This window comes from Vidua macroura, unplaced genomic scaffold (assembly GCF_024509145.1).
Source record: "Vidua macroura isolate BioBank_ID:100142 unplaced genomic scaffold, ASM2450914v1 whyUn_scaffold_146, whole genome shotgun sequence".
NCBI classification, from domain to species: domain Eukaryota; kingdom Metazoa; phylum Chordata; class Aves; order Passeriformes; family Viduidae; genus Vidua; species Vidua macroura.
This window is the reverse complement of record NW_026530554.1, coordinates 69162-90209: the sequence shown is the minus strand read 5'-3', so window position 1 is coordinate 90209 and position 21048 is coordinate 69162. Positions and strand designations below refer to the sequence as shown.

General features: G+C 54.2%; 1 protein-coding gene across 14 annotated transcripts; it reads left to right on the top strand.

The window, feature by feature from the left end:
• Positions 1-306: 306 nt before the first annotated feature.
• LOC128802687 (scavenger receptor cysteine-rich domain-containing group B protein-like) lies at positions 307-20894 on the top strand. Of its 14 annotated transcripts, none has more exons than XM_053969243.1 (11): positions 307-391; positions 8657-8671; positions 9599-9690; positions 9872-9931; positions 10929-11036; positions 12010-12205; positions 14177-14196; positions 14720-15034; positions 15543-15677; positions 20653-20716; positions 20857-20894. In XM_053969243.1, the coding sequence occupies exons 1-11, from the start codon at positions 331-333 to the stop codon at positions 20877-20879; spliced, it is 1089 nt and encodes a 362-aa protein (XP_053825218.1). In that variant the 5' UTR covers positions 307-330; the 3' UTR covers positions 20880-20894. The 14 variants fall into 14 exon arrangements, with proteins under 14 accessions (XP_053825218.1, XP_053825217.1, XP_053825224.1 ...); XM_053969242.1 differs by lacking the exon at positions 20857-20894 and adding an exon at positions 20757-20794; XM_053969249.1 differs by lacking the exon at positions 14177-14196 and having other exon boundaries at positions 20857-20874.
• The last annotated feature ends 154 nt before the right edge of the window (positions 20895-21048 follow it).

The following is a 21048-nucleotide window of genomic DNA, read 5'->3' as shown; positions in this document are numbered from 1 at the left end:
CTGTCCCCCCCCGCTCTCTCTCCCGTTCCGTTCCCGCTGTCCCGGAGCGGCTCCGGCCCCGCCCCTCCCCCACTGACCCCGCCCCCACTGACCCCGCCCCTCCCCCCCCGAGGTCACCGGGGGGTCCCGGGGGGAGGGGGAGGGGTGGGGGCGTGGTCACCGATAAGGAGAGGGGCGGGGTCAGGGTGGGGGCGGGGCAAACTCACAGATGGGGGAGGGGCGGGGTCACCAATGGGGGGAGGGGCGGGGTCAGGGATGGAGGGCGGGGTCAGGGATGGAGGGCGGGGTCAGGGTGGGGCAGGGGCGGGGTCTCCGCCCTCACCTGCGGCCATGGCGGCTCCGGGGCCGCGCGCGCTCACCTGGAGCCTCCTGGGGCTGCTCTACCTGCGCGGTGAGTGACGTCATCGCGGGGGGGGGGCGGGCATCCCAAAAATCCCCCAAAATTCCGGGAGCTCGTCCCAAAAAATTCCGGGGTTTTATCCCAAAATTGGGGGATTTTATCCCAAAAAATTCCGGGGTTTTATCCCAAAATTGGGGGATTTTATCCCAAAAAATTCCGGGGTTTTATCCCAAAATTGGGGGATTTTATCCCAAAATATTCCGGGATTTTATCCCAAAATTGGGGGAGTTTATCCCAAAAAAATCCGGGGTTTTATCCTAAAATTGGAGGGTTTTATCCCAAAAAATTCCGGGGTTTTATCCCAAAAAACTGGGGGAGTTTATCCCAAAAAATTCCGGGGTTTTATCCCAAAATTGGGGGATTTTTATCCCAAAAAATTCCGGGGTTTTATCCCAAAAATGGGGAAGTTTATCCCAAAACTGGGGGATTTTTATCCCAAAAAATTCCGGGGTTTTATCCCAAAAACTGGGGGAGTTTATCCCAAAAAATTGGGGGATTTTATCCCAAAAACTGGGGAGTTTATCCCGAAATATTCTGGGATTTTATCCTAAAATTGGTGGATTTTATCCCAAGAAATGGGGGACTCTATCCAAAAATTGGGGGATTTTATCCCAAAAAAATCCGGGATTTTATCCCAAAAAATTCCAGGGTTTTATCCCAAAATTGGGGTTTTTATCCTAAAATTGGGGGATTTTATCCCAAAATATTCCAGGATTTTATCCCAAAAATTGGAGGATTTTATTAAAAAAAAAAAGGGGGATTTTATCCTAAAATTGGGAGATTTAATCCCCAAAAAATTCCGGGATTTTATCCCAAAAAATGGGGGAGTTTATCCCAAAAAAAATCCGTGATTTTATTCTAAAATTGGTGGATTTTATCCCAAAAAATGGGGGACTTTATCCAAATATTGGGGGATTTTATCCCAAAAAAATCCGGGATTTTATCCCCAAAAATTCCGGGGTTTTATCCCAAAATTGGGGGATTTTATCCCAAAAAAATTCCGGGATTTTATCCCCAAAACTGGGAATTTTATCCCAAAATTCAGGAATTTTATCACCAAAAATTTGAGGGATTTGGAGCCGAAATTCGGGGATTTTCTCCCAAAATCTTCCAGGATTTTATCCCAAAATGTGGCGATTTTATCCCAAAAAAATTCCGGGATTTTATCCCAAAACCCAGGAATTTTATCCCAAACATTGGAAGGATTTTATCCCGAAAAAATTCAGGAATTTTCTCCCAAAATTGGGGGAATTCATCCCCCAAAAATTCCGGGATTTCTGCCAAAATTCCCCTCCCCCCTTTCCCGCCATTCCCAAATTCCGGGAATTTTTTCCCGCCCATTTTTTCCCGGCAATTCCGCCCCGGCCCCGCCCCCTTTGCTCCCGATCGATTTTTGGGGGCAAATTCCGCGATTTTGGCGCTGCCAGCGCGACCTTCGGCCCCGGATTCCCAAAATTCCCAAAATTCCCAAAATTCCCGAATTTCCCCTCCCCCATTCCCATTTTCCCGGATTTTTTCCCATTTTTTTCCCGATTTTTTCCCCAAATTTCCCATTTTTCCCCCAAATTTTCCCAATTTTTCCCCCTCCTTTTCCAAAATTTTCCCAAATTTTCCCCAAATTTTCCCCAAATTTTCCCATTTTTTCTCCTCCTTTTTCCCAAATTTCCCCCTTTTCCCCCCAAGTTTTCCCAAATTTCCCCTTTTTTTCCCAATTTTTCCCCTCCTTTTCCCCAAATTTTCCCAAATTTTCCCCTCCTTTTCCCCAAATTTTCCCAAATTTTCTCCCCCCTTCCCCCAAATTTTCCCGTTTTTCCCCAATTTTCCCCCAGAAATTCCCGGATTTCCCCTCCCCCATTCCCATTTTCCCGGATTTTTTCCCATTTTTTTTCCCGACTTTTTCCCCAAATTTCCCTTTTTTTCCCCCAATTTTCCCAATTTTTCCCCTTCCTTTTCCCAAGTTTTCCCAAATTTTCCCAAATTTTCCCCAAAATTTCCCAATTTTTCTCCTCCTTTTTCCCAAATTTCCCCCCTTTTTCCCCCAAGTTTTCCCAAATTTCCCCTTTTTTCCCAATTTTTCCCCTCCTTTTCCCCAAATTTTCCCAAATTTTCTCCTCCCTTCCCCCAAATTTTCCCGATTTTCCCCAATTTTCCCCCCAGAATTCCCGGATTTCCCCTCCCCCATTCCCATTTTCCCGGATTTTCTCCCATTTTTTTTCCCGACTTTTTCCCCAAATTTCCCTTTTTTTTTTCCCCAAATTTTCCCAATTTTTCCCCTTCCTTTTCCCAAGTTTTCCCAAATTTCCCCAAATTTTCCCCGATTTTTTCCCCATTTTTTCTCCTCCTTTTTCCCAAATTTCCCCATTTTTCCCCCAAGTTTTCCCAAATTTCCCCTTTTTTTCCCAATTTTTTCCCCTCCTTTTCCCCAAATTTTCCCAAATTTTCTCCTCCTTTTTCCCAAATTTTCCCAAATGTTCTCCCTCCCTTCCCCCAAATTTTCCCGATTTTTCCCAGTTTCCCCCAGAATTCCCGGATTTCCCCACCCCCATTCCCATTTTCCCGGATTTTTTCCCATTTTTTTTCCCGACTTTTTCACCAAATTTCCCCCTTTTCTCCCCAAATTTTCCCAATTTTCCCCAAATTTCCCCAAGTTTTCCCAAATTTTCCCAAATTTTCCCCAAATTTTCCCATTTTTTCTCCTCCTTTTTCCCAAATTTCCCCCTTTTTCCCCCAAGGTTTTCCCAAATTTCCCCTTTTTTTCCCAATTTTTTCCCCTCCTTTTCCCCAAATTTTCCCAAATTTTCTCCTCCTTTTTCCCAAATTTTTCCCCAAATTCCCCCCCTTTTTCCCAAATTTATCCCAAAATTTTCCCGCTTTTTACCCAAATTCCCCAAATTTCCTCCTTTTTTTTCCCATTTTCCCCATTTTCCCAATTTTTCTCCTCCCTTCCCCCAAATTTTCCCAAATTTCCTCAATTTTTCCCAATTTTTCTCCTCCCTTCCCCCAAATTTTCCCGATTTTTCCCAATTTTCCCCCAGAATTCCCGGATTTCCCTCCCCCCTCCCCATTTTCCCGGATTTTTTCCCATTTTTTTCCCGACTTTTTCCCCAAATTTCCCTTTTTTTCCCCCAAATTTTCCCAATTTTTCCCCCTCCTTTTTCCCAAGTTTTCCCAAGTTTTCCCCAAATTTTCCCAAATATTCCCCGATTTTTTCCCCAATTTTTCTCCTCCTTTTCCCCAAATTTCCCCCTTTTCCCCAATTTTCCCCAATTTTCCCCCATTCCCCCAAGTTTTCCCAAATTTCCTCATTTTTTTTTCCCCAAATTTCCCCTTTTTTTCCCAATTTTTCCCCTCCTTTTCCCCAAATTTTCTCCTCCCTTCCCCCAAATTTTCCCGTTTTTCCCCAATTTCCCCCAGAATTCCCGGATTTCCCCTCCCCCCTCCCCATTTTCCCGGATTTTTTCCCATTTTTTTCCCGACTTTTTTCCCCAAATTTCCCATTTTTTCCCCCAAATTTTCCCAATTTTTCCCCTACCTTTTCCCAAGTTTTCCCAAATTTTCCCAAATTTTCCCCAAAATTTCCCAATTTTTCTCCTCCTTTTTCCCAAATTTCCCCCCTTTTCCCCCCCCAGCCCCCAGTTTTCCCAAATTTCCCCTTTTTTCCCAATTTTTCCCCTCCTTTTCCCCAAATTTTCCCAAATTTTCTCCTCCCTTCCCCCAAATTTTCCCGTTTTTCCCAATTTTCCCCCAGAATTCCCGGATTTCCCCCCCCATTCCCATTTTCCCGGATTTTTTCCCAATTTTTTCCCGACTTTTTTCCCAAATTTTCCCAGATTTCCCATTTTTTCCCCCAAATTTTCCCAATTTTGCTCCTCCTTTTCCCAAAATTTCCCCAAATTATCCCAAATTTCCCCCTTTTCCCCCCAAATTTTCCCAATTTTTCTCCTCCATTTCCCCAAATTTTCCCAAATTTTCCCCAAATTTCCCCAAATTTTCTCCTCCTTTTTCCCAAATTTTCCCAAATTCCCCCCCTTTTTTCCCAAATTTCCCCATTTTCCCAATTTTTCTCCTCCTTTTTCCCCATTTTCCCAAATTTTCCCAATTTTCTCCTCCTTTTCCCCAAATTTCCCCAAATTTCCCCCTTTTTCCCCCAATTTCCCCCATTTCCCCCCCTTTTCCCCCCAAGTTTTCCCAAATTTCCTCATTTTTTCCCAATTTTTCTCCTCCCTTCCCCCAAATTTTCCCGATTTTTCCCCAATTTTCCCCAAAATTCCCACATTTCCCCCCCCATTCTCATTTTCCCGGATTTTTTCCCAATTTTTTCCCGACTTTTTTCCCAAATTTTCCCAAATTTTCCCAAATTTTCCCGAATTTCCCCAAATTTTCCCAATTTTGCTCCTCCATTTCCCCAAATTTTCCCCAAATTTCCCCAAATTTTCTCCTCCTTTTTCCCAAATTATCCCAAATTTCCCCCTTTTTCCCCCAAATTTTCCCAATTTTTCTCCTCCTTTTTCCCAAATTTTCCCAAATTTTCCCAAATTTTCCCCAAATTTCCCCCCATTTCCCTCCTTTTTCCCCCAAGTTTTCCCAAATTTCCTCATTTTTTCCCAATTTTTCTCCTCCCTTCCCCCAAATTTTCCCCATTTTTCCCAATTTCCCCCCAGAATTCCCGGATTTCCCCACCCCCATTCCCATTTTCCCGGATTTTTTCCCATTTTTTCCCCGACTTTTTCCCCAAATTTCCCTTTTTTCCCCCAAATTTTCCCAATTTTAATTTTCCCAATTTTTCCCCTTCCTTTTCCCAAGTTTTCCCAAATTTTCCCAAATTTTCCCCAAAATTTCCCAAATTTTCTCCTCCTTTTTCCCAAATTTCCCCCTTTTTCCCCCAAGTTTTCCCAAATTTCCCCCTTTTCCCCAATTTTCCCAATTTTCCCCCATTCCCCCCAAGTTTTCCCAAATTTCCTCATTTTTTTTTCCCAAATTTCCCCTTTTTTCCCAATTTTTCCCCTCCTTTTCCCCAAATTTTCCCAAATTTTCTCCTCCCTTCCCCCAAATTTTCCCTCTTTTTACCCAAATTTCCCCTTTTTCCCCCAAATTTTCCCAATTTTTCTCCTCCTTTTCCCCAAATTTTCCCAAATTTTCCCAAATTTTCCCGAATTTTCCCCAAATTTCCCCCCATTTCCCCCCTTTTTTCCCCCAAGTTTTCCCAATTTTCCCCAAATTTTCCCAATTTTTCTCCTCCCTTCCCCCAAATTTTCCCGTTTTTTCCCCAATTTCCCCCCAGAATTCCCGGATTTCCCCTCCCCCCTCCCCATTTTCCCGGATTTTTTCCCATTTTTTCCCCATTTCCCGAATTTCCCCCCAAATTTTCCTGATTTTTTTTTCTCGAATTTTCTCCTCTTTTCCCCAAATTCCCCCAAATTTTCCCTCTTTTTACCCAAATTTCCCCTTTTTCCCCCAAATTTTCCCAATTTTTCTCCTCCTTTTCCCCAAATTTTCCCAAATTTTCCCAAATTTTCCCCCCTTTTCCCCAAATTTCCCCAAATTTCCCCCTTTTTCCCCCAATTTCCCCCCATTTTCCCCCCTTTTTCCCCCAAATTTTCCCAAATTTTCCCAATTTTTCCCCTCCTTTTCCCCAAATTTTCCCAAATTTTCTCCTCCCTTCCCCCAAATTTTCCCGATTTTTCCCCAGTTTCCCCCAGAATTCCCGGATTTCCCCTCCCCCTCCCCATTTTCCCGGATTTTTTCCCATTTTTTCCCCATTTCCCGACTTTTCCCCCCAAATTTTCCTGATTTTTTCTCGAATTTTCTCCTCTTTTCCCCAAATTCCCCCAAATTCCCCCAAATTTTCCCTTTCTTCCCAAATTTGCCTTTCCATTTTCCCAAGTTTTCCCTCATTTTACCCGAATTTCCCCAAATTTCCCCGATTTTTCCCCAATTTTTCTCCTCCTTTTCCCAAATTTTCCCAATTTTTCTCCTCCTTTTCCCAAAATTTCCCCAAATTATCCCAAATTTCCCCCCTTTCCCCCCAAATCTTCCCAATTTTTCCCCTCCTTTTTCCCAAGTTTCCCCAAATTCCCCAAATTTCCCCAATTTTTCTCCTCCTTTTCCCCAAATTTTCCCAAATTCCCCCTTTTTTCCCAAATCTCCCCATTCTCCCAATTTTTCTCCTCCTTTTCCCCATTTTCCCAAATTTCCCAATTTTGCTCCTCCTTTTCCCAAAATTTCCCCAAATTATCCCAAATTCCCCCCTTTTTCCCCCAAATTTTCCCAATTTTTCTCCTCCTTTTCCCCAAATTTTCCCAAATTTTCCCGATTTTTCCAATTTTTCTCAAATTTCCCCAAAATTTTCCCTCTTTTTACCCAAATTTCCCCAAATTTTCCCCTTTTTTCCCAAATTTTCCCAAATTTCCCCATTTTTTCCAATTTTCCCCAATTCTTCTCCTCCTCTTTCCCAAATTTTCCCAAATTTTCCCCCTCTTCTCCATTTTCCCAAATTTTCCCTCTTTTTCCCAATTTTTCCCAAATTTCCCCCATTTTTCCCATTTTCCCCAAATTTTCCCGATTTTCCCTCAAATTTTCTCCTTTTTTTCCCAATTTTTCTCCTCCTTTTCCCCAAATTTTCCCAAATTTTCCCCAATTTTTCCCATTTTTTCTCATACTTTTCCCCAAATTTTCCCGCTTTTTACCCAAATTTCCCCAAATTTCCTCCTTTTATTCCCAGATTTCCCCCCTTTTTCCCAAATTTCCCCCAATTTTTCTCCTCCTTTTTCCCAAATTTTCCCAAATTTCTCATTTTTTCCCCATTTTCCCGAAATTTCCCCTATTTTTTCCCAATTTTCCCCAAATTTCCTCCTTTTATTCCCAATTTTTCTCCTCATTTTCCCCAATTTTTCCCTATTTTTTCCCAAAATTTCCCAATTTTCCCCATTTTTCCACAATTTTTCTCCTCCCTTTCCCAGATTTCCGGGATTTTCCCGATTTTCCGCCTCCTTTTCCCGACTTTTCTCTGCTTTTTCCCATTTCCTGCAATTTCCCCCCATTTTTCTCCCTTTCCCCTTCCCCAAATCTGCTCACCTGTGCTCACCTGAGCTCACCTGTGCTCACCTGTGCTCACCTGTCCATACCTGAGCTCACCTGTGCTCACCTGAGCTCACCTGTGCTCACCTGAGCTCACCTGAGCTCACCTGTGCTCACCTGTGCTCACCTGTCCATACCTGAGCTCACCTGTGCTCACCTGAGCTCACCTGTGCTCACCTGTGCTCACCTGAGCTCACCTGTCCATACCTGAGCTCACCTGTGCTCACCTGAGCTCACCTGTCCATACCTGAGCTCACCTGTGCTCACCTGTGCTCACCTGTGCTCACCTGTGCTCACCTGTGCTCACCTGTCCATACCTGTGCTCACCTGAGCTCACCTGAGCTCACCTGTGCTCACCTGTCCATACCTGAGCTCACCTGAGCTCACCTGAGCTCACCTGTGCTCACCTGAGCTCACCTGTGCTCACCTGTGCTCACCTGAGCTCACCTGAGCTCACCTGAGCTCACCTGTGCTCACCTGTGCTCACCTGTCCATACCTGTGCTCACCTGAGCTCACCTGTGCTCACCTGAGCTCACCTGTGCTCACCTGTCCATACCTGTGCTCACCTGTCCATACCTGTGCTCACCTGAGCTCACCTGTCCATACCTGAGCTCACCTGTGCTCACCTGTGCTCACCTGTGCTCACCTGAGCTCACCTGTCCATACCTGTGCTCACCTGTGCTCACCTGTGCTCACCTGTGCTCACCTGTCCATACCTGAGCTCACCTGTGCTCACCTGAGCTCACCTGAGCTCACCTGTCCATACCTGATCTCACCTGTGCTCACCTGTGCTCACCTGAGCTCACCTGTCCATACCTGAGCTCACCTGTGCTCACCTGTCCATACCTGTGCTCACCTGAGCTCACCTGTGCTCACCTGAGCTCACCTGTCCATACCTGAGCTCACCTGAGCTCACCTGTGCTCACCTGTGCTCACCTGTCCATACCTGTGCTCACCTGTGCTCACCTGTCCATGTCTCACCTGTCCATGTCTCACCTGTGCTCACCTGTCCATACCTGTGCTCACCTGAGCTCACCTGTGCTCACCTGTGCTCACCTGTCCATACCTGAGCTCACCTGAGCTCACCTGTGCTCACCTGTGCTCACCTGTCCATACCTGAGCTCACCTGAGCTCACCTGTCCATACCTGAGCTCACCTGTTCTTTCTCTTTCCCACAGGTGCGCTGTGTGCAGGTGAGTCTGAACAGGTGAGCTCAGGTGTGCCCAGGTGAGACATGCACAGGTGTGCCCAGGTGTGCTCAGGTGTGTCCCCAGGTGTGTCCCTGAGCACACCTGAGCTCACCTGGGACACACCTGGGACACACCTGGGACACACCTGGGCACACCTGGGCACACCTGGACACACCTGGGACACACCTGGGCACACCTGGGCACACCTGTGGGCGCTGAGCCCCGCCCAGGTGCTGCCTCAGCCTCTCCCCAGGTGCCCCTCCCTCACCTGAGCCCCCCAGGTGCCCCCAGCCCCTCCCCCAGCCCCAGGCCCCGCCCAGGTGAGCTCACCTGTGTTCCGTGTCCCAGGTGTGCTCCCAGGTGTGACCCCGGAACCCTCAGGTGAGTCCCTGACACCCCCAGGTGAGTCCCTGACACCCCCAGGTGAGCACCTGACACCCCCAGGTGAGCCCTGGAGTGCCCAGGTGAGCACAGACAGGTGAGCTCAGGTGTGCTCAGGTACAGTCAGGTGTGCCCAGGTGTGCCCAGGTGTGCCCAGGTACAGTCAGGTGTGCCCAGGTGTGCTCAGGTGTGCCCAGGTACAGTCAGGTGTGCCCAGGTGTGCTCAGGTGTGCCCAGGTGTGCCCAGGTGTGCCCAGGTGTGTCCCAGGTGAGCTCAGGTGTCCCCAGGTGAGCTCAGGTGTGTCCAGGTGTGTCCCAGGTGAGCTCAGGTGTCCCCAGGTGAGCTCAGGTGTGTCCAGGTGTGCCCAAGTGTGCTCAGGAGCACTCAGGTGAGCTCAGGTGTGCCCAGGTGTGCTGTATCTGTGCCCAGGTGTGTCCCAGGTGTGCTCAGGTGTGCCCAGGTGAGCTCAGGTGCCCCCAGGTGAGCTCAGGTGCCCCCAGGTGTGCCCAGGTGAGCTCAGGTGCGCCACTCCCATCTTTCCCCCCCAGGTGCCGCCCCCTGGCTGCCGGAAGCGCCGCAGGCGCCTCCCCAGGGAACGGCGCAGGTGCGGCTCCAGGTGCACCCGCAGGAACCCACACAGGTGAGGGCACGGGACAGGGCACAGGTGAGGGCACAGGTGAGGGCACAGGTGTGCCCACAGGTGACCCCCAGGTGTGCCCAGGTGTTCCCCAGGTGTGCCCACAGGTGTGCCCAGGTGTGCCCACAGGTGTTCCCCAGGTGTTCCCCAGGTGTGCCCCAGGTGACCCCAGCTGTGCCCACAGGTGACGGCCCAGGTGAGCACCCCGGTGGACGCCCAGGTGGATGCCCAGGACCAGCTGAAGGTAAGGCCCAGGTGAGCTCAGGTGAGCTCAGGTGAGCTCAGGTGTGCCCCAGGTGAGCTCAGGTGAGCTCAGGTGAGCTCAGGTGTGCCCCAGGTGAGCCCCAGGTGAGCTCAGGTGAGCTCAGGTGAACTCAGGTGCCCCCAGGTGTGCCCCAGGTGAGCTCAGGTGTGCCCAGGTGTGCCCCAGGTGAGCTCAGGTGTGCCCCAGGTGTGCCCCAGGTGAGCTCAGGTGTGCCCAGGTGAGCTCAGGTGAGCTCAGGTGTGCCAGGTGAGCTCAGGTGTGCTCAGGTGAGCTCAGGTGCCCCAGGTGTGCCCCAGGTGAGCTCAGGTGTGCCCCAGGTGAGCTCAGGTGTGCCGCAGGTGCCCCAGGTGAGCTCAGGTGCCCCCAGGTGAGCTCAGGTGTGCCCGCAGGTGCCCCCAGGTGAGCTCAGGTGCCCCCAGGTGAGCTCAGGTGAGCTCAGGTGAGCTCAGGTGTGCCCCAGGTGAGCCCCAGGTGAGCTCAGGTGCCCCCAGGTGAGCTCAGGTGCCCCCAGGTGAGCTCAGGTGTGCCGCAGGTGCTCCCAGGTGAGCTCAGGTGCCCCCAGGTGAGCTCAGGTGAGCTCAGGTGTGCCGCAGGTGCCCCAGGTGAGCTCAGGTGCCCCAGGTGAGCTCAGGTGTGCCCAGGTGAGCTCAGGTGAGCTCAGGTGTGCCCCAGGTGTGCCCAGGTGAGCTCAGGTGCCCCAGGTGAGCTCAGGTGAGCTCAGGTGAGCTCAGGTGTGCCCCCAGGTGAGCTCAGGTGAGCTCAGGTGAGCTCAGGTGTGCCCAGGTGAGCTCAGGTGTGCCCGCAGGTGCCCCAGGTGAGCTCAGGTGATCTCAGGTGAGCTCAGGTGTGCCCCAGGTGAGCTCAGGTGCCCCAGGTGAGCTCAGGTGAGCTCAGGTGAGCTCAGGTGTGCCCCAGGTGAGCTCAGGTGATCTCAGGTGAGCTCAGGTGCCCCAGGTGAGCTCAGGTGTGCCCGCAGGTGCGGCTGGTGAACGGCTCGTCCAGGTGCGTGGGCAGGGTGGAGGTGCTGCACAAGCACAGGTGGGGCTCGGTCTGCGACGACACCTGGGACATGGCGGACGCACAGGTGAGCGGGGACACCTGGGGATACCTGGGGACACCTGGGGACACCTGGGGGGCAGCTGGGCACACCTGGGCACACCTGGGACACACCTGGGCGCACCTGGGGACACCTGGGGACAGCTGGGGACACACCTGGATACACCTGGGACACACCTGGGACAGCTGGGACACACCTGGGACACACCTGGGGATACCTGGGACACACCTGGGACACACCTGGGGACATCTGGGGACACCTGGGGGGCAGTTGGGACAGCTGGGGACACACCTGTGACACACCTAGGCGCACCTGGGGACACCTGGGGACACCTGGGACACACCTGGGCACACCTGGGCACATTTGGGGCACACCTGGGACACACCTGGGGATACACCTGGACACACGTGGGACACACCTGGGGACACCTGGGGATACCTGGGACACACCTGGGGATATACCTGGGGATACCTGGGCACACCTGGGCACACCTGGACACACGTGGGACACACCTGGGGACACCTGGGCATACCTGGGACACACCTGGGACACCTGGGGATACCTGGGACACACCTGGGGATATACCTGGGGATACCTGGGCATACCTGGGACACACCTGGGACACCTGGGGATACACCTGGGGATACACCTGGGGATACACCTGGGGGGCAGTTGGGACAGCTGGGGACACACCTGGGACACACCTGGGCACACCTGGGGACACCTGGGACACACCTTGGCACACCTGGGACACACCTGGGACACACCTGGGGACACCTGGGCACACCTGGGCACAGCTGGGACACACCTGGGCACACCTGGGACACACCTGGGCACATTTGGGGCACACCTGGGCACACCTGGACACACCTGGGACACACCTGGGCTCACCTGGGCACACCTGGACACACCTGGGACAGCTGGGACACACCTGCGCACACCTGGGACACACCTGGGCTCACCTGCCCCGCCGTCTCACCTGTCCCCCCCCCCCGCACAGGTGATCTGCCGTCACCTGGGCTGCGGCTCCGCCCTGGCCGCCCCCGGCCACGCCCACTTCGGCCAGGGGGCGGGGCCCATCTGGCTGGACGGGACGCACTGCACAGGTGAGGAGCTCACCTTGGCCAGGTGCCAGCTGCACACCTGGGGCGAGCACAACTGCGCCCACAGCGAGGACGCCGGCGCCGTCTGCTCAGGTGAGCGCAGGGGGGACAGGTGAGGGACAGGTGAGGGGCAGGTGAGTGCAGGTGAGGGGCAGGTGAGTGCAGGTGGGGCTCAGGTGAGCTCAGGTGGGCTCAGGTGGGCTCAGGTGAGCTCAGGTGAGCTCAGGTGGGCTCAGGTGGGCTCAGGTGAGCTCAGGTGGGCTCAGGTGGGCTCAGGTGGGCTCAGGTGAGCTCAGGTGGGCTCAGGTGGGCTCAGGTGGGCTCAGGTGGGGTTGAGGTGTGCTCAGGTGGGCTCAGGTGAGCTCAGGTGAGTGCAGGTGGGCTCAGGTGAGCTCAGGTGGGCTCGGGTAGGCTCAGGTGAGTGCAGGTGGGCTCAGGTGGGCTCAGGTGGGCTCAGGTGGGCTCAGGTGGGCTGAGGTGGGCTCAGGTGAGTTCAGGTGGGCTCAGGTGGGGCTCAGGTGTGCTCAGGTGGGCTCAGGTGGGCTCAGGTGGGCTCAGGTGAGCTCAGGTGGGCTCAGGTGGGCTCAGGTGGGCTCAGGTGGGCTCAGGTGAGCTCAGGTGGGCTCAGGTGGGCTCAGGTGGGCTCAGGTGAGCGCAGGTGGGCTCAGGTGAGCTCAGGTGAGCTCAGGTGTGCTCAGGTGGGCTCAGGTGAGCGCAGGTGGGGCAGGTGAGGGGCAGGTGAGGGGCAGGAGGGCTGAGGTGGGGCAGGTGGGGGTGTTGGGCTCAGGTGGGCTCAGGTGAGTTCAGGTGGGCTCAGGTGGACTCAGGTGCGCTCAGGTGAGCGCAGGTGGGCTCAGGTGAGCTCAGGTGAGCTCAGGTGCGCTCAGGTGGGCTCAGGTGGGCTCAGGTGGGGCTCAGGTGCATTCAGGTAGGCTCAGGTGAGCTCAGGTGGGCTCAGGTGGGGCTCAGGTGGGCTCAGGTAGGCTCAGGTGAGCGCAGGTGTGCTCAGGTGCGCTCAGGTGGGCTCAGGTGGGCTGAGGTGGGGCTCAGGTGAGCTCAGGTGGGCTCAGGTGCATTCAGGTGGGCTCAGGTGGGCTCAGGTGGGCTCAGGTGGGCTCAGGTGGGCTCAGGTGTGCTCAGGTGGGCTCAGGTGGGCTCAGGTGGGCTCAGGTGAGCTCAGGTGGGCTCAGGTGGGCTCAGGTGGGCTCAGGTGGGCTCAGGTGGGCTCAGGTGGGCTCAGGTGAGCGCAGGTGGGCTCAGGTGAGCTCAGGTGAGCTCAGGTGCGCTCAGGTGGGCTCAGGTGGGCTCAGGTGGGGCTCAGGTGCATTCAGGTAGGCTCAGGTGAGCTCAGGTGGGCTCAGGTGGGGCTCAGGTGGGCTCAGGTAGGCTCAGGTGAGCGCAGGTGTGCTCAGGTGCGCTCAGGTGGGCTCAGGTGGGCTGAGGTGGGGCTCAGGTGAGCTCAGGTGGGCTCAGGTGGGCTCAGGTGCATTCAGGTGGGCTCAGGTGGGCTCAGGTGGGCTCAGGTGGGCTCAGGTGCATTCAGGTGAGCTCAGGTGGGCTCAGGTGAGCTCAGGTGGGCTCAGGTGGGCTCAGGTGGGCTCAGGCAATGGAGATGGGGTGGGGGGGCTCAGGTAACACAGGTGGGGTGAGGGCTCAGGTGTGTGCAGGTAACACAGGTGGGCTCAGGTGTGCTCAGGTAATGTAGATGGGCTGAGGCGCCCAGGTGTGCTCAGGTGCCCCCAGGTGTGCCCAATTGAGCTCAGGTGTGCCCAGGCGCCTCCTGCTGTCCCCAGGTACACCCAGGTGTGCTCAGGTGAGCACCAGGGGGCTCAGGTGTGCTCAGGTACCCCCAGGTGTCCCCAGGTGCGTTCAGGTGCCCCCAGGTGTCTCCAAGTGTGCTCAGGTACCCCCATGTCCCCCCAGCTGCCCTCAGGTGCGCTCGGGTGTCCCCAGGTGCGCTCGGGTGTCCCCAGGTGTGGCCAGGTGTCCCCTCACCTGCTCCAGGTGTGCCCATGTCCCCCCAGGTGTGCCCAGGTGCCCCCAGGTGTGCCCAGGTGCCCCCAGGTGTGCCCAGGTGTGCCCAGGTTCGCTCACCTGCCCCTAGATGTGCCCAGGTGTGCCCATGTCCCCCCAGGTGTACTCAGGTGCTCCCCAGGTGTCCCCAGGTGTGCTCACCTGCCCCCAGGTACCCCCAGGTGTGCCCAGGTGTGCTCACCTGCCCCCAGGTGTGCTCAGGTGCTCTCCAGGTGCCCCCTCACCTGCCCCCAGGTGTGCCCAAGTTTGCCCAGGTGTGCCCATGTCCCCCCAGGTGTCCCCAGGTGTGCCCAGGTGTGCTCATGTCCCCCCAGGTGTGCCCAGGTGTGCTCACCTACCCCAGGTGCCCCCAGGTGCCCCCAGGGTGTGCCCAGGTGCCCCCAGGTGCCCCCAGGTGTGCCCAGGTGTGCCCAGATGTGCCCATGTCCCCCCAGGTGTCCCCAGGTGCCCCCAGGTGTGCTCACCTGCCCCCAGGTGTGCCCAGGTGTGCCCATGTCCCCCCAGGTGTGCCCAGGTGCCCCCAGGTGCGCCCAGGTGTGCCCAGGTGTGCCTGACGCTCTCCCCTCCCCGCAGGTGCCGACCCCCCCCAGGTGCGGCTGCGGGGCGGCCCCGGGCCCTGCGCGGGGCAGGTGCAGGTGCTGCTGCAGCGCACCTGGCTGCAGGTGTGCGGCCTCACCTGGGGGCTGCCCGAGGCGCAGGTGCTGTGCCGGCAGCTGGGCTGCGGCCCCGCCCTCAGCGCACCTGTGGGGCCGCACCTGCCCGGGCAGCCCTACCTGGCCGAGCTCACCTGCCGGGGCTCCGAGGAGCTGCTGCTCGAGTGCCGCGGGCTCCGCCCAGGTACCTGCGCCTCAGGTGCGGCCGCCGCCGTCGCCTGCGCCGAGCTGCCAGGTGAGCAGGTGGGCTGGGATGGGCGGGGGCGTGGTCACCTGTGCTCACCTGTCCCCACCTGTGATCGTCTATCTCACCTCTCCTTACCTGTCCTCACCTGTCCCACCTGTGATCTCCTGTCCTCACCTGTGATCTGCTGTCTTGACCTGTCTCTCACCTGTCCCACCCCTCTCACCTGTCCCCTCACCTGTCCCACCTGTCTCACCTGTCTCACCTGTCCTCACATTCCTGTATCTCACCTGTCCATCTCACCTGTATCTCACCTAGCCATCCCTCACCTGTCTCACCTGTCTGTCTCACCTGTGTCTCACCTGTCCATGTCTCACCTGTCCATGTCTCACCTGTCTGTGTCTCACCTGTCCATGTCTCACCTGTCTGTCTCACCTGTTTCACCTGTCTCACCTGTGTCTCACCTGTCTCACCTGTCTGTCTCACCTGTCTCACCTGTCTCACCTGTCTCACCTGTCTCACCTGTGTCTCACCTGTCTCACCTGTCTCACCTGTGCAGCCCCGCCCGACTCCTGCTCGCTGCTGGGGGCGCTGCTGGGGGTGGGGGCGGGGCTCTGCGGGGCCCTGCTGGGCCTTTACCTGTGCGCCAGGTGCGCCAGGTGCGCCCCGCCCCGCCGGGGCCGGCCACGCCCAGGTACGGCTCAGGGCACCCCGAAACCCCAAACCCCAAAATTCCCCCCAAAAAAACCCCAAATCCCCCCAAAATTCCCCCCCCAAAAAACCCCAAAATTCCCTCAAAATCCCCAAAATTCCCCCCCAAAAAACCCCAAAATTCCCCCCAAAATCCCCAAAATTCCCCCAAAAACGGCTCAGGCCACCCCGAAACCCCAAACCCCCAAATTCCCCCCCAAAAACCCCAAAATTCCCCCAAAAAAACCCAAAATTCCCCCCAAAATCCCCAAAATTCCCCCAAAAACGGTTCAGGGCACCCCGAAACCCCAAACCCCAAAATTCCCCCCAAAAAAACCCAAAATCCCCGAAATTCCCCCAAAAACGGCTCAGGGCACCCCGAAACCCCAAACCCCAAAATTCCCCCCCAAAATTCCCCCCCAAAAAACCCCAAAATTCCCCCCCAAAAAACCCCAAACTTCCCCCCAAAATCCCCAAAATTCCCCCAAAAACGGCTCAGGGCACTCCGAAACCCCAAACCCCAAAATTCCCCCAAAACCCCCCAAAATTCCCCCCCAAAAACCCCAAAATTCCCCAAAATCCCGCCCCAAAATCCCCAAAATTCCCCCAAAATCCGCAAAATTCCCCCCAAAAAAACCCCAAAATTCCCCCCAAAATCCCCAAAATTCCCCCAAAAACGGCTCAGGCCACCCCGAAACCCCAAACCCCCAAATTCCCCCCCAAAAACCCCAAAATTCCCCCCAAAAAAACCCAAAATTCCCCCCAAAATCCCCAAAATTCCCCCAAAAACGGTTCAGGGCACCCCGAAACCCCAAACCCCAAAATTCCCCCAAAACCCCCCAAAATTCCCCCCCAAAAACCCCAAAATTCACCCCAAAATCCCCAAAATTCCCCCAAAAACGGCTCAGGACCCCCGAAACCCCAAACCTCAAAATTCCCCCCCAAAAAAACCCCAACCCCCCCCAAATTCCCCCCCAAAAAAACCCCAAATCCCCCCAAAATTCCCCCCCAAAAAAACCCCAAACCCCCCCCAAATTCCCCCCAAAAAAACCCCAAATCCCCCCAAAATTCCCCCCCAAAAAAACCCCAAACTTCCCCCCAAAATCCCCAAAATTCCCCCAAAAACGGCTCAGGGCACTCCGAAACCCCAAACCCCAAAATTCCCCCAAAACCCCCCAAAATTCCCCCCCAAAAACCCCAAAATTCCCCAAAATCCCGCCCCAAAATCCCCAAAATTCCCCCAAAATCCGCAAAATTCCCCCAAATCCCCAAAATCCCCCCCAAAAACCCCTAAATTCCCCAAGATCCCCAAAATTCCCCCAAAATCCCCCCAAAATCCCCGCAAAACGGCTCAGGGGACCCCGAAACCCGAAATCCCCAAAATTCCCCCCAAAAAACCCCAAGAACATCTCAGGAGACCCCGAAACGCCCCAAAAGTCCCCCCAAAATGGCTCAGGTGACCCCAAAAAAAACCCAAAATCCCCCCAAAAACCTAAAAAATCCCCAAAAACCCCCAAAACGGCTCAGGTGACCCCGAAAACCCCAAAAATTCCCCCAAATCCCCCCAAAAATCCACTCAGGTGATCCCAAAATGCCCCAAATGCTTCAGAGAACCCCAAAAACCCCAAATACCCCCCAAAAATGACTCGGGGAATGCCAAAAACCCCCAAATCCCCCCCAAAAACGGCTCCGCGGACCCCAAAATCGTCCCAAAAACTGCTCAAGTGACCCCAAAACCCCCCAAATCCCCCCAAAAATCACTCAAAGGACCCCAAAATCTCCCCTAAAAGGGCTCAGGGGACCCCGAAAAAATCCCAAATCCCCAAAATTCCCCCCAAATCACTCAGGGGACACCAAAAGTCCCAAAATCGGTTCAGGGGACCCCGAAACCCCCAAAATCCGACCCCAAAATCGTCCCAAAAACTGCTCAAGTGACCCCAAAAACCCCAAAAATTGCTCAAAATCTCCCCAAAAATCACTCAAAGGACCCCAAAATGCCCAAAATCTCCCCAAAAAACGGCTAAGGGGACCCCAAAATTCTCCCAAAAACGCCTCAGGTGACCCCGAAAACCCAAAAACTCCCCCCCCAAAAACCCAAAACCCAAAAATTCCCCCCAAAACAGATCAGGGGACCCCAAAATCCCCCCCCAGTATCCCCCCAAAACGGCTCAGGTGACCCCAAAAAAAACCCCAAAACCCCAAAATCATCCCAAAAACGGCTCAAGGGACCCCGAAAACCCCAAAATTCCCCCCAAAAATGGCTCAGGGGACCCCAAAAAAACCCCAAATCCACCCCAGCCCCCCCCAGGGACCCCCAAATCCACCCCGAATTCTCCAAGAGCCCCCCAAAGATCCCCCCAAAATCCCTCCCAAAAATCCACCCAAATCCCCCCAAAATTCCCCCAAATTCCCCCAAAACCCGACCAAAAACCCAAAATTCCCCCAAATCCCCCCAAAATCGCCCCAAAATCCCCCAAATTCCCCCAAAATCCTCCCAAAACCCCCCAAAATTCCTCCAAATCCCCCCAAAACTCGACCAAAATCCCAAAATCCCCCCAAATCCCCCCTAAACCCCCAAAGCCCTCCCCAAATCCCCCAAAATCCCCCCAAATCGCCCCCAAAATCCCCCGAAATTCCCCCAAAGATCCCCCAAAATCCCCTCCCAAAATCCCCCAAAATCCCCTCCCAAAATCCCCCAAAATCGCCCCAAAATCGCCCCAAAATGCCTCCAAATCCCCCCAAAACTCGACCAAAATCCAAAATCCCCCCAAATCCCCCAAACCCCCCCAAAATCCCCCCCAAAATCGCCCCAAAATCCCCCCCAAATCCCCCTCAAAATCCCCCCAAATCCCTCCAAAATTTCCCCAAATCCCCCCAAATCCCCCCCAAAATCCCCAAATCCCCCCAAAATGGCCCAAAATCGCCCCAAAAATTCCCCCAAAATCCCCAGAATTCCCCCCAAAATCCCCCCAAAGCCCCCCCCCAAATCCCAAAATCCCCGAAAATCCCCCAAAATCCCCCCAAAACTCCTCCAAATCTCCCAAATCCCCCCCAAACCCTCAAAGCCCCCCAAATCCCCCTAAACCCGACCAAAATCCCCCAAAATTTCCCCCCAAAATCCCCCAAATTCCCCCCAAAACCCCCCAAAACCCGACCAAAATCCCAAAATTCCCCCAAATCCCCACCAAACTACCCCAACCCCCCCACCCCCCCAAATCCCCCCTTAAACCCCCCAAAATCCCCAAATCCCCCCAAAATCCCCCCAAAATCGCCCCAAAAATTCCCCCAAATCCCAAAATCCCCCCCAAAATCCCCAAATCCCCCTCAAATTCCCCCAAAATCCTTTCCGGGGGTCCCGAGGGGTTTTGGGGGATTTTTGGGGGGTCTTGGGGTGGATTTTGGGGATCCCTGGGGGGATTTTGGGGGGGTGTTTTGGGGAATTTGGGGGGTTTGGGGAATTTGGGGAATTTTGGGGGGGGGTCTTGAGGAATTTGGGGGGGATTTGGGGGGTCCTGGGAGGGGTTTGGGGGGGATTTGGGGGATTTTGGGGGGTCCTGAGGAATTTGGGGGGAATTTTGGGGGGGATTTGGGGGATTTGGGGGGAATTTAGGGGGGTCCTGAAGGGTTTTGGGGTGGATTTTGGGGGTCCCTGGGGGGATTTTGGGGGGGAGTTTTGGGGAATTTGGGGATTTGAGGAATTTTGGGAATTTTGGGGGGGGGGCTTGAGGAATTTGGGGGGGATTTGAGGGGGAATTTTGGGGGGGATTTGGGGGAATTTTGGGGAATTTTGGGGAATCCCTGGGGGGTCTCGGGGAATCCGGGGGTCCCTGGAGGAGATTTTGGGAGGATTTTGGGGAAATTGGGACGATTTGGGGGGAAATTCGGGAGATTTGGGGATTTTAGGGTCCCTGGGTGGATTTGGAGGATTTTGGGGGATTTTGGGTTCTCTGGGGGGATTTTGGGGTCCCTGGGTGGGATTTGGGGATTTTGGGTGGATTTGGGGGGAATTTTGGGGATTTGGGGGTCCCTGGGTGGATTTGGGGGCTTTTGGGGGGGATTTTGGGGGGATTTTGGGGATTTTGGGGTTCCTTGATTGTTTTTTTTGGGGATTTTAGGGGGATTTGGGGTCCCTGGGCAGGATTTTGGGGGGATTTTGGGGCAATTAAGGGGAATTTGGGGGGATTTGGGGGTCCCCTGGGACATTTTGGGGTCCCTGGGAGGATTTTGGGGATTTTGGGGTTCCTTGGTTGGTTTTTTGGGGATTTTGGGCTGATTTTGGGGGGATTTGGGGGATTTGGGGGGGATTTTCGGGGATTTTGGGGTCCCTGGAGGGGATTTTGGGGGAATTTTGGTGATTTTGGGGTCCCTGTCTCGATTTTTGGGGATTTTGAGGTTTCTTGGTTGTTTTTTGGGGGATTTTGGGGGGATTTTGGGGATTTTGGGGTCCCTGAGTGGGATTTTGGGGATTTTGGGGTCCCTGGGTGGATTTTGGGGGGATTTTGGGCATTTTGGGGTCCCTGGAGGGGATTTGGGGGATTTTGGGGGATTTTGGGGGGGATTTGGGGGATTTTGGGGGGATTTTGGGGTCATTTTGGGGTCCCTGGGTGGATTTTGGGGGGATTTTGGGGATTTTGGGGTCCCTGAGTGGGATTTTGGGGGGATTTTGGGCATTTTGGGGTCCCTGGAGGGGATTTGGGGGAATTTTGGGGGATTTCGGGGATTTTGGGGGGATTTTGGGGTCCCTGGGTGGATTTTGGGGGGATTTTGGGCATTTTGGGGGCTCTGGAGGGGATTTGGGGGAATTTTGGGGGATTTTGGGGATTTTGGGGTTCCTTGGTTGTTTTTTTTGGGGATTTTGGGGGGATTTTGGGGTCCCTGTCTGGATTTGGGGGAATTTTGGGGATTTTGGGTTCCCCGGGGGGGTCCCGGGAGGGTTTCGGGGTCTCCCCTCCCCCCCTGACCCCGCCCCTCCCCCCCAGGTGAGCCCCTGCTGGCCCCGGGCTCGGAGGGGCCCTGACCCCGGGAAACCAGTACGGACCAGTATAAACCAGTATAAACCAGTATAAACCAGTATAAACCAGTACGGACCAGTACGGACCAGTATAAACCAGTATAAACCAGTATAAACCAGTACGGACCAGTATAAACCAGTATAAACCAGTATAAACCAGTACGGACCAGTACGGACCAGTATGGACCAGTATAAACCAGTACGGACCAGTATAAACCAGTATAAACCAGTATAAACCAGTACGGACCAGTATAAACCAGTATAAACCAGTATAAACCAGTATAAACCAGTACGGACCAGTACAAACCAGTATAAACCAGTGCAAACCAGTATAAACCAGTACAACCCAGTACAAACCAGTATA

Bases quoted from the DNA above. Each gene is read 5' to 3' on its own strand.
- LOC128802687 (XM_053969243.1), top strand. From the start codon at position 331: ATGGCGGCTCCGGGGCCGCGCGCGCTCACCTGGAGCCTCCTGGGGCTG. The intron at 9,691-9,871 runs GTGAGGGCACGG...CTGTGCCCACAG, and splicing joins ACCCGCAGGAACCCACACAG to GTGACGGCCCAGGTGAGCAC. The intron at 14,197-14,719 runs GTTCGCTCACCT...CCCTCCCCGCAG, and splicing joins GTGTGCCCAGGTGTGCCCAG to GTGCCGACCCCCCCCAGGTG.